This window comes from Dreissena polymorpha, chromosome 3, assembly GCF_020536995.1.
Source record: "Dreissena polymorpha isolate Duluth1 chromosome 3, UMN_Dpol_1.0, whole genome shotgun sequence".
Classification (NCBI taxonomy): domain Eukaryota; kingdom Metazoa; phylum Mollusca; class Bivalvia; order Myida; family Dreissenidae; genus Dreissena; species Dreissena polymorpha.
In genome coordinates this window covers 111,654,438-111,667,751 of record NC_068357.1, presented here as the reverse complement: position 1 = coordinate 111,667,751, position 13,314 = coordinate 111,654,438, and the positions used below count along the sequence as shown (strand labels likewise).

Sequence of the window (13,314 nt, the reverse complement as noted above, 5' to 3'; positions counted from 1 at the left end):
GTTAATATTTGTTGAAATCTCAAATGGGAATAATTAAATTTGTAATCCGAAACCTATTACCGTAAGTCGATGTTCACGCGTTTTTAATCCGAAACACACTTCCGAATGTAAATGTTACCGCAACGTTAAATATTTTTGCTTCAAATTAGCAGTGCAAATTTATTTTGTGTCGAATCTTTTTCTCAATTTAAAAGACCGCGAAAATTATGCAGCATGTACAACGTCGCGTCTATTGCATACAAATGGCGTGTATTGAGCGTTTTAACAAGCACACAACAGGTCAGGGGATTGACGCATATTCAGAGGCAATATTTCATCAAATCTATAAATAGTCACTTAAAAATGGCAAGGTTTGTGTTAAAGAAATAACTGAAAGCTTTTATCGTAAGTATTTACCAGAAAGAGATTGATAAAAACGGAATAAACGGGATTATCTGGTAATAAATAGAAACTTGAAAAATAGTAAGTATACAGTAATAGAGTCGGGTTGAAACGGATGTATTGGGGAATCGTTCGAGTCGGGATTTTACTATCTGTGCGGAAAAGTTTTAAAACAATTAAACAATATAAAAAAATATATTTTTAAATGACTGGGGAATTTTTTTTAAGAGTCATAGCGCACCAAATGACGTCTTTTGACGCTGTTTTTCTCTGAGTTATAAAGCACCACAGAACGTGAATTGACACGTTAAATTTAAAAAAAAATCAACGGACTCCCAGAGCCTTTAATAATTTTTGCTATGGTGGCTCTGGCAGTCCATATGCACCCCTTCATAAACATGGGTGCAGTTCAGCGCAGCGAATCCGTGCGCTTCACTAAACAGACGTTGTTCGAGACAAATTGAGGAAAATAATGAATTAACTTCCTAAACATGTAAAAATTTACCTGAATGGCGACCTACGGATGTTATCCTTTGCATGCACCCTATAAAAACACGACGATGTTTCAACACACTTTTCTCGCTGACATGTTTATGTTTAAATTTGAAACAGTGTATTCTGTATCGAATACCACATCGTTATCGACTTTAGACTGGAGCACATATCCCTACGTGCAAAATATTGGTGTACTCAGTGATTCCCCTATGTGCAAAATATTGGTGTACTCAGTGATTCATTTTGAAATCTACATCAATGAGTCCCTGGGACTCGCATATTTTGAAACAATGGGTCCAAACTGAAAACAATGGGTCCCAGATTGTGTCTTTGTAAATTCGTTACAAATAATCTACTTAACATGATACGCCTTAGCCAGTGGCTCTTTTATGCAATTTTACAGCTAAAAAAAAAGAAATAGGTTTATAGCAAGTAAAATCTTTATTTGTTTTACTTTAAATAACAAACAGTGAAACATATAACATCTTAAACAGAGAACTTTTAACTTATTTAACAATTTGGACTGACTGTTTATAATTTTTTGGTCAAATTATCCCTTTCAAACAGTGTGACAAAAGACAATTTCTGCTTTGGTCAAAAGGTTTACACCTTCAATACAGATTTAGTGTAATAACACTCATAATGTATTTAAGGTCAGGGATCATATTTTTTTCGGTTTTGTCGGTCCTAGACCGATTGGGGTCATGAAAGACCAATTGAAAATCCCAAACAGTCGGTCCGATTCTGTTTGCTACTAAAATTCCCATGTCATGAAATCGATTACACAGTGTACATGCTTACACACCCTAATGACATCCTTATCTCGATTAGGTGTGATAAACCATTCGCTGCAGTCTCTAAACCGGTCAGGACCAGTTTATTGCACGTCAGACCAAGAATAAAAAACTTGTGAACAGCGGATAAAAGACGCATCCGAAAAGACGCGTCTGAATGCACGCGCTGTAACCAGTGTCCCACAAATTTCTTATTTTTCAGGTAGCCCACTGGGCTACCAATAAAAATATTTGGTAGCCCATAAAATTTTCATACAAAATGATAAGAGGCAGGTTTTCATCTTTATTTTATTTCTTCATTTACATATTATATACATAATATGTATACATACATACATATACATAAAACAGCAAGTAGTCTGATGTACACAGTCAATATCGTAAATTAATGTTACAGTACAGGCACCGTGTACTTAAATGTAATTGTACCAAAGAAAATCATATACTACATGTAGATATTACATGTTTGGCACATGTATGTGTACTTAAATTCGGACAGCACGTTAAGTCGTAAACGTAAATAAAGCGTTTAGATGATCAATACGATTGACTCGTATGGTGTTAATCAATGCAATTGCCCTTTTTAACAACAAACACCGAGTTTCAAGCAATCAAGAGTATTAAATCATTTATTTACTTGTGTCCGACTTTAAGTACTGTCCGAATTTACGTATTGCATCCGTATGTTACCACACTTGTGTGCAGTCAGTATACAATACAATAATTGTTTCAATAATGAAGGAACTGATACAGCGTAACGGTAACGATACAGCGTGTTAACATGATATTTTATTAAAAGAAAATGGCAATGCCAAATAATTTGCGAGATACCCCGGTACTTTAGTTGAAATTCACAACGAAACTTTTAATGGAAATTAAATGATCTCAATGTTGTACCAGCTACGAAATTTTTATTTACAAATAAATACACCCACGCCAATTTTCGCGCGCTTTTTATCAGGACAAAGAAATTCATTTCTTAAATGTAGAATTTTGTAACCTAAAATAGCTGTACACAACGCGTGCAAACCGTGGCAGGTTATTTACGCATGTTGCAATACAACGGTCCTGATTGGGAGCTTATTTCATCATATCTTTAAATAGAACCATATGCCGAAATTCATTTGACACTTTAGAAAATTTCAAACATTTGTGTTTATGACTCATATCGTCTATATTACCCACCCATAATTTGGTTTTAAAAATATAAATCGGGCATATATGGGCTTATTGATTAACAGTCGATTAATCCAATTATTAATTGACAGTGCAAACTAATTAGCAGGTGTTAACCGCGTTCACAAAGTTGTCAGTAATATTCATTTTCGGTTTCGTTACCGTTTTGAAGAATCCGCTATTGTTTTGATTTATTTAATGTTTGGCGTCCTTGGATATTTAACGACATCAAAAATGTTGTCGCTATTACTCATTGTTGTGGTTAACAAAGAACTCCAAACTGCGAAATGATGTTGCATCATGTGCGCCAACTATCCAACCGGCTCTCATTATATTATTAGCAGACGACAAATGTTGATTCTGATTGGATGAATAAAATACACTGTTACTGTTTAAGACACTACCGCAAGTGATCGGTTACTGATTAGATAATTGACTGCACTTTGTTATCGGATTATAAGCAATACACAGTGCACAAACACATGGTCAGCGTGTTTATTTTACGTATGTCTGTCAATAAACCGGGCTACCGCTCTTATAGATTTATAGTAGCCCGGCGGGCGTCAGCTGGAAAATTTCAGTAGCCCGATGAAAAATTTCGGTAGCCCCCGGGATCCGGGCAATGGATTTGTCGGACACTGCTGAAACTAAACAAAACATGCCGATACATTTTCCACCAGCGTAATAATCCTGTAATATAATTATGAATGAAAGTCGCAGATCTGATCGACAGAACAGCCGAAAGTAATTTTTATGGGCGGAACTTCACATAAAATAGTACACAAGAAAAATAATATACATTGAATAAATCTTTAGTAAAACCGTGTTAGAATCGAAATAATTCGTGTACTTTATACTTTGTTGTCGAATACCTCACGAGCGGAAAATTAGATGCGTGGTTTCAAATGCTTCGCTTTCGTGATTAAATCCCTACGCATCTAAACTATCGGACGTGGGTTATTTGACAACAAATTATTTCTTAATTATTTGGTTTGTTGTTGTCAGTAGCCAACCTACGCACAGACATTTGTTTGGTTCAGTGCATGTTTGTAAGATATTATCGAGCCAACAACAATTTATAACATCGGTATAGACTTACACAGATTAATAATATTGACAACGATAAAAAAAGTCTGATAAAACAGCACACGAAACAACAATGAAATACCAAATGATAAAACCAGTTTAGAAAACTCGTTCCGTTTAAAAAAAATGCCTAAGGGAATTTTACTTGTACATGTATTATACCACCTTCATGAGTGGCAAAATCAATGGTATATATATTAACGTAATTTGTCATGATTTCGGATACACATTTTCGGATACTTTTCCCCATTTATATCCGGACCGATTGATGTTGCGGGAAAATATGATCCCTGTTTAAGGTGTATAGCCGTCTCGCCTTGTTTTTTCTTCAAACAGGGAGAGCTTTTTCCATAAATTCATTCCTGACAAAATTGCACAACTTCACTCTCATAAGTTTGTCATGGTTCCCTACAGTTAAACTGTTCCTGAATTTGTTCAAGACCTTATTCTAGACATAAAAACCCCTCTCACATCCTGCAGTATGAACAGCAGAAGTCTGTGTTGTTATATGTACTTACATTCTACGTTACATAGGAGCGAATGCTGTACAATCTGTATCACTATTATGTATGTACCGTATAAAAATAAAAGATGCTATTTATTTCAGAACTTGCACATTTTTAATTGTCACTAGAGAAAAAACAACAATGATCAACTCGAAATGGCGCGGCAGAGGCCGACGCGTATCCCCACGCCGAATGTTTGACCTAGGTGTGCCCCAGGGTTGGTAATGGGGCCATGCATAGCTGAGATTGACCGTATTGTCATAAGAGAAGTTCATCATCAATTAGAAGTGAATTGGTGTAGAAATGAAGAAGTTATAGTAAAAGGCAATTTTGGGTGGGTGTGACATATGTGGGCAGGGCGCCCCAGGGTTGGTAATTGTGCCATGCATAGTTGAGATTGACCGTATTGTCATAAGAGAAGTTCAGTATCAATTTGAAGTGAATCGGTGTAGAAATGAAGAAATTATAGTAAAAGGCAATTTTGGGCGGGTGTGGTCTATGTGGGCGGGGCCCCAGGGTTGGTAATGGGGCCATGCATAGTTGAGATTGACCGTATTGTCATAAGAGAGGTTCAGTATCAATTTGAAGTGAATCGGTGTAGAAATAAAGAAATTATAGTAAAAGGCAATTTTGGGTGGGTGTGGTCTATGTGGGCGGGGCACCCCAGGGTTGGTAATGGGGCCATGCATAGTTGAGATTGACTGTATTGTCATAAGAGAAGTTCAATATCAATTTGAAGTGAATCGGTGTAGAAATGAAGAAATTATAGTAAAGGCAATTTTGGGTGGGTGTGGTCTATGTGGGCGGGGCCCCAGGGTTGGTTATGGGGCCATGCATAGTTGAGATAGACCCTAATGTCATAAGAGAAGTTCAGTATCAATTTGAAGTGAATCCGTGTAGAAATGAAAAAATTATAGTAAATGGAATTTTTTGGTGGGTGTGGCCTATGTGGGCGGGCGCCCCAGGGTTGGGATTGGGGCCATGCATAGTTGAGATTGACCCTAATGTCATAACAAAAGTTCAGTATCAATTTGAAGTGAATCCGTGTAGAAATGAAAAAATTATAGTAAATGGAAATTTTTGGTGGGTGTGGCCTATGTGGGCGGGGCGCCCCAGGGTTGGGAATGGGGCCATGCATGGTTGAGATTGACCGTATTGTCATAAGAGAGGTCCAGTATCAATTTGAAGTGAATCGGTGTAGAAATAAAGAAGTAAATGTAAAATAACCTAAAAAAATGAGTGATAATTTCTGACGGGGCCCCACCCCAACCGCTATAACTTTTGACCCAGGGGTCAGATCAAAATTCCAAATAGTGCAGGGTCGCACATATGCTCATAGCTACCATGTGTGTAAGTTTCAAGGTTCTAGTGCTTTTAGTGTAGGAGGAGATAGTGGCCAGGACGGACAGACAGACAGACGGACGGACGGACGGCGGAGATTACCACAATATCCCCACCTTTTTTTCAAAAAGCGTGGGGATAATTAATCCAGAAAAGTATAATAACATCGCTTTACATTCACAATGTAACTGTCTGCGCTCACAACAGACGAACACAAAATGTGTTTTCTGCCGTTTATTCTTCACATTTAATCACATGTTTAACATCGAGGCTGCGTTATCGATAAATATCTACACACTGAGCGAGTTTAAATTGTTGAGGATCAATTTTGAAAACCTTTTTGGGTGGCATTTTCTTTGTTTACCATCCGGGACAGCAAATTAAGCGTCCAATGAACTTTTAATAAAACGCCGTAACTCGTTGGATAATTGATATATTTCAACTAATCAAAATACGCGTATTACATTCTGAATTTAGGAATGTTACTTCCGTTCTACTTTTCAAAACGGTGTTAACATGTGTTTCGCTTATCTCCACGAATCGAACTCCGTATCATGTACAACTTTGACGATGTTGAAAATCGGACTCTTTAAACAATGCGTCGCGAGTACGCACATGTTTGAGAATGATGCGTCCCCAGAAAAAAACGTGCGTCTGGCACGTGGGACGCACATCAAAATGAATCACTGGTGTACTGCGACCTAACCAATATTCGGTCAATTTTCCAATGTGGCGGATACAGCGTACAAAACAAAACATAAGTCAATAAAATCACTTATTTCTTGCTTAAATGGTACCATTTGGATGAGTTTGTGGTTTAGATAGGTAAACTTTAATAAGTTCTTGCAGTTTCCTAGGTTGGCGCTAGGGAAAAAAAATTAGTAGCCAAATTTCAGCACTACGATAAAGACCCACATTATAACCTTATTTGCTCAATGAACGAAATATTCATTATCATGAATCTATAGGTATCAACAATGACTGTATTAAATTATTATTGAAGTCACATTTAAATAAATTATTTGTTGCCTGAAATCAAATAATTTTATGGTTTTTTTATTTTTCATTTATATTTATTTTCATGCACTGGCATAAACAGTATACAATGTTAGAACTTTCAGATATGCCCCGGTCTTTGATTGGGTAGGTCTTGCGTAACTCTTATTCGCCACCCCCCTTCTCCCAATAATTTTTGCCGTAGTCTGGTGCTTCTTGATTTTTGAAAAATACATTTACTGCAATGTATTCTTGAATTGACATATTTTTCCATAGTTGCAATATATAATTTATTGAAATGTACCGGTAAATTTCGTAAGTCTTAAATACTGCATGTACTGAGTGGCTAGGCTATATTTAGTTACACATCGTCTGTTTTTAAAAAAGCATGCTTTGCATGCGTAGAACTTGGCATTGCAGACGGCAGCAATAATTTTGCGCTCTTTCTTATAACACGGGTTTTACATGGCATACCGGTATTAATGCATGGTGAATAGTTCTTATCACGTGGCTATAGAAAAACGGTGTAAATCAGTTCTACAAATAGACATGATAAAATATACATGCACTGGATTTAATTTGTTACCGCATCAAATTATTAACGGGTTTTGTTTTTCACAACTTACTCGCCATAAGTAATTTTACACTGCTCACCAATTGCAATTATTTTCTCATAATTAATGATTGTTTACAGTACGGTAAATAGGTGTGATGATGATGCCTGAAACCGCCTTTAATGTACTGCTTTATTTACCGGTTTTATATCACGTATTAATGCTACTACTGTGATTCATTGTTAATAAACCTGCGATAAACACTTACTCTGTGACCGACGTCAATCAAAAATAATAATCGCTATATAACTCCGCCTCCATAAACATTCTCGTAACCGATTGGACGTTAAATGTCACAGTTTGGCGACAGGAAAGTTACGCGAAAATTTCCCGTGACGCATCTGTCAGCATACATTACTGTGTTATGTGGCTTGAATATACGATACGGGCATCCAGTTATCTCTTATCAATGGACTATCTGTTACCACCAGGAGCTTTTATGGCGATTACATGTGGAAATCGGTACCGAGTTCTCTTTAAAAGTAGGGAATATTATATACTTATAGAGAAATATCAGGGGTTTTTTTGCAATCGCCATTTCATTCACATTTTAAACTTTAATCGCCAGCTGGAAGATTCAATCGCCTATGGCGATTTTGGCGATCAGAAACGCTAACATAGGTTTCAGTGTTCCTTAACCCTTGCATTTTTGATAACATTTTGCACCCATCGACAAGAGAGAGCGCATTGCAACTCGAAGCGGCCCATTGGGCTATAAAGCTTAGAGTTGATTATTGCAACTAGAGTACTTTTATGCATTTGAATGGAAGTTAACTGAAAAGATGAACTTTTGGGGGTGTCTTTTCTATTGTGTGGGGCTTTTGTCGAAATTAGGCTTCCGAAACAGGTTTTTCTACGGTGGGTGCATTCAACAGCGATTTACTTTCTTAGAAGTTGCGAGACGGTATGTTTTTTATTGCAATTATTGGAAGAGGACAGATCCATTTTTAAATGATACAAGGTTCGGAAAAATTGATACGTCGGAAAGGCAACAAAAATGCGTTGAAAGTTGTCAGTTTTATAATAGGACCCTATGGGAATCCGAATTAGTGTAATGTAACCTGGTTATGAGGTTGTTTTTTTGAAATTCTGACCGTTCAAATTCAGTTATTGCATACGTGCAACTCTAATATTTTATCCACATGCGTTGAAACGTACAAGAAAATCGTCTGATTCTAACGTCTGATCGGACAACTGCACAGCCCTTATACATTTTCGCAGATCCTGTAATTTTCCACATTTCAACTTCTGCGCCATCCCCAGTTCGGTTTGTTGAACAAACATAAATCCCGACTACTTGTGTACAGCAGCAGAAAGCAAATTTCCGTCATAATACAAACAAAAACAACGAAACAGATGGCGTTGTAATGAAATGCATGTAACATTTTTGGGACGTGTGTTACCGTAAGCTATTATTGTATATTATTATTCAACTTTAAAAGAAATTCTCTTATTAAAACACACATAATTAATTAAATAATTAGTGTCTTCACCGTCCTTAAAGGGCAAGTGCAAAGCTTTGGAGTTTGGGGGATTAAATATTCACAAAACGAACCAGCAGAATGCAAACCGCATAATACAATTAGTGTGTTTATTTATGGTAATGAACTAATTGCCAAACAACCACACGCAAAACAAATTTAGTAGACATAACACTAGTACACAAGAAACGCTCACACAATATGTATAGGTCCCTGCTCACACACATGAACACAACTATATACGGTGACCGCATTGTAAAGGTGAATGTACAGCATTTTAGATTAACGCTGGTTTAATGAATGCCAAACAATACTTGCACCAAAGGTCTATCGATAAATAAAGTGTATTTGTATATCTTTGTTTGCGCAGAATTATTCACTTTACTTTTTAAACTAAAAGTTAACATCAACTCATCATATTTCGAAGTAAATGATAATTAAAAGCGAGCCCATTTCAATTTAATTTCCATTTAACTCTGAACCGACCTGATGCAAACATACAGAGCATAGAAATGTTACTTGTTTAAGCCTGGTGAAATTAAGCAAAATCTTTTATATCGTCCAAAACCATGTCGACATATAATTATACTTATTGCAATCTTTCTTAAAAATAGCTTCGATAGAGACTCTGTCATGGTGTATTGTATTTATTTGATTTTTTTCTACCGCTGTATAGTTTTTACGCCGACCGTGTTCCATAAACTACAATACGATTATAATTATAAAATAAATTCACCTACAACAACGGCGGATTTTAATAGTTTATTTTGGTAACGACGTAAGGTCATCTTTGTGCTCTAATAAATGTGTGTAGTTACGTTAATTGATATTGAATCTGATAGGTCACATATAATATTAAATAGTGTACATGTACAATCATAACGGTTGTCGGCTCTTTCGGCTCCGTTTTTTTCATGCTCATTCGGCCCTAATTTCAGGCTCATTCGGCCCAATTTTTAAGTACAATATAAAGAAGTGAAACTCTAGCTGCAAGGCTTTTTCGGCCCCATTTTTATTTGAATAAATCGTTGAAAATATTTTGGTCGATACTCTTTAAAAATATGGAATATTGTTAATTACAGTATTATTGTATCTTTTTTGAAGATTATTCGATTGGAAAAAGATTATCTTGTCTTTCGCTTCAGGTATGTCGTCGTCATAATGAGGCGTTATTATAGACAAGAGTCTGAGACGGTTTTAAAAATAAAACAAACTATAAATTTATTTCTATTACATATACATGTTTTTGGATGAGACTATAATAATAATAAACTCTTTCACTTGTGAATTGACACAACAAACCTCATAATTTTCAAAACAATAATCAATTAAATTGCATAAGCAAGCAGAGTAAAAATGGTTCTTATTGACAGCATTCACATAATTACTTTCTTTGGCTAATCAACTAACCATTCAATTTGATAAAAATGTTCAATAACTTTTTATGTGCTTTTCGAAAAGGACATGGATGCCAAACAACACGCTTGAAACTTGTCGAGGATTGGAAATCTGCATTAGACTCCAACCAATATGTTGCTGCGGTTCTGATGGACCTATCTAAGGCATTTGACTGCCTGCCCCATGACATTCTCTTATCCAGACTTATATGTCACGGTCTTTCTAAAAACTCTTTTGATCTTTTAACTTCGTATCTATCCCATAGGAAACAACACATAAAATAGGTAGTTCGGTAAGCTCCTGGGCTCATATTATCAAGGGCGTGCTTCAAGGCTCCATACTCAAGCCTCTCCTATTTAATGTCTTCATTAATGATATATTTTATTCACAAGGGCACACTCTATAATTATGCAGATGATAACACACTTTCCTATTGCTCCACAAATTTTGACGACCTTGTTAAAGTTCTTCAAGAAGAAATCAATGTCCTAATAGACTGGTTAACTTTTAACTGTATGCAAGCTATTCCCGACAAGTTTCAAGCTAAAGCTATTGGAAAAAGAACCGCTTCCAAAAACCCTTATTTCGATATAAGAAACACAAACATTAAATGTGACGATGTTGTCAAACTTCGAGTAAATTTAGACTCAAACCTAATTTCTGATAACCACATAAGTAGCATCGATAGTAAGGCAGCAAACCAGCTTAACATTCTGAAAAGAATAGGTAAAAACCTCTGTCGTCTCAGTAGATTGACCATCTTCCATTCATTTATCCTCTCAAATTTAAGTTTCTGCCCTCTAACTTGGCATTTCTGCTCTAAAAGCAACCCAGACAAAATTGAAAAAATACAAGAGAGAGCTCATCGCTTTGTATATGACGATTACAACATTTCGTATGACCAATTACTGACAAAAGCTAATTTGCCTAGTCTATATATTAGAAGAACCAGAGTTATGGCCCTTGAAACATTCAAAATTGTAAATAGTATATCTCCACCTGTTCTAAATGACCTGGTTATCAAACGTGAATCTCGTTATCATTTCATATACATGTATACCAATCTTCTTGAGATTCCCCAAGTCAAGACTAATAAGTATGGTATTTACAGTTTCCGGCTTGCGGCTCCAACTCTATGAAATGCCTTACCAGAAAGCTAAAGAAAAGCTAGTAACTTTAACCAATTCAAAAGCTTTATGATGCACTGGAATGGCAAATAATGTAAATGTTCTGCCTGTAAAGTTACTTAGGAACAAATCTCTCTGGAGCTGCATGCCACACTGTGATTAGTTGCTTTTGCTGTCTTTGCTTTGTCTTATGTATTATTATTTTATTTTGCTTATAGTTTGCATCTAGTTGTTTCTTGCTCTATTTTGATGCTTGCTTATAGTTTGTTCCATGCTTTTATTCTGTTTTTGTTGTGAGAAAGCTGCTGATCAGTTAATCTCGAATCTGATTCGAGGTGATATTCGTCTTAAGCACTTTTTTATCAGTCGCACTTTTGTGTTTCTTTTTGAATTCAGTTTCTTACGTTGCCGTCTTATTGCAGTTTTTAGACCTACTTGCAGGTTTAGATCAGCAGCTTCCTACACAGTTTTTAATTTCCTCCTATTTTATTCTCTTTTATTTATGCTTTGATATGATTTCTGATATGCTTTTGTATTCTATTGAAATTATATTATGTCATACACTGACTCTGCTGCAGGTCCAGCTTTTTGTGCATTATTGTGTTGATAATACATTTAGCCCCTATATCAAAGTCCTAGAATATTTTATTCTATTTTTTTCTATTAATGCTTTGATATGATTTTGATATGCTTATGTATTCTATTGAAATTATATTATGTCATACACTGACTCTGCTGCTGGTACAGCTTTATGTGCATTATTGTTTTGATAAAACAGTTAACCCCTTTATCAAAGACCTAGAATATATACTAGATCTACTATTGTCAAATTCAGTTCGATGCTGCATGTAATTATTGTCTTTATCTGTGTTTTACCCTTAAACATGTATTTGACTTTTCTCTTTAGCTGTTTTACTCATGCTTTACTGTTTACATGTGTTGTGTAGTCGGTTCAAAAGCTTTGCAGCTTATGTTACTTGTTATATGTCTTGCCGACTCAAAATAAAATTTATTTGATTTGATTTGACCCCGTCTTTCATTATCGAGTGAAGTCATTGACTAGCACCGCACCTATGCCCGGTTTTATGACCTTTATCCGGTTGTAAAATACATGTGTCACCAGATTAACAAATTGTAATTAGGCCATAAGATTAATCCATGTTTGCACGTTTGCATTCTATATCTCAGTTTTCATTTAAAAAGCATTTTTACAATATTTCGCGAAAGAAGTTAGAATTTAATTGTTAGTATTTGTTACCAAAAGTATACATGTATGCGTACTAGGTCGGCTATAATAGATTCTGTTGATATCCATATACAATTTTCTAATATTGGTATATTGGTATTTGTATAAACGAAACATATGCAGATTATAGATGAGAAATATACTCTGAAATTAAAACTTGTGAGGGGCAAGGGGAAGTCTGTGTTAATTGGACATAAAAAGAAAATCGAATATATTTGACAATTATTGGCTGTCGAAAAATTTTAGACATTATATTCAATAGGCTTTGCATAAACACTTACCTATATTGCAGGTGCATTGCTGCCATCGGTCACAAACGTCACACGTGATGCCATGCTGCAGCGAGCGAATGGCCTTCTTACAAAACAAACACGCGTCAACCTCCATCACAAATTCACAAACACGTACACTTACACTGTTTGTTATAATTTATTTACGATTAACACAAATAATATCCAATATCATACCAAATTTCACAGCACAATAACAAAACTAGTAGCCTTAGAATAACACAGATAGCATAATGATTTATGATACCAATGAACACAATAATTGCCCTTTTATACGTTTGTGCAATAATTCCGTTAAGAACTGCTAAATAACGGACAAAAAAACAAATATTGAACATATCAAACAAATACTCATCATTTACACTTTTAATGAAATGCAATAT

At 35.6% G+C, this 13,314-nt stretch overlaps 1 protein-coding gene across 1 annotated transcript in view; it reads right to left on the bottom strand.

The window, feature by feature from the left end:
• The window catches only part of LOC127872502 (RPA-related protein RADX-like), a 115,024-nt gene extending 106,359 nt beyond the window's left edge, over positions 1-8,665 (bottom strand). Inside the window, exon 1 of the mRNA XM_052415828.1 lies at positions 8,548-8,665. Within this exon, the coding sequence (XP_052271788.1) occupies positions 8,548-8,646 (99 nt within the window). The 5' untranslated portion in view covers positions 8,647-8,665. The remainder of the gene's footprint in view (positions 1-8,547) is intronic.
• Positions 8,666-13,314: the final 4,649 nt, after the last annotated feature.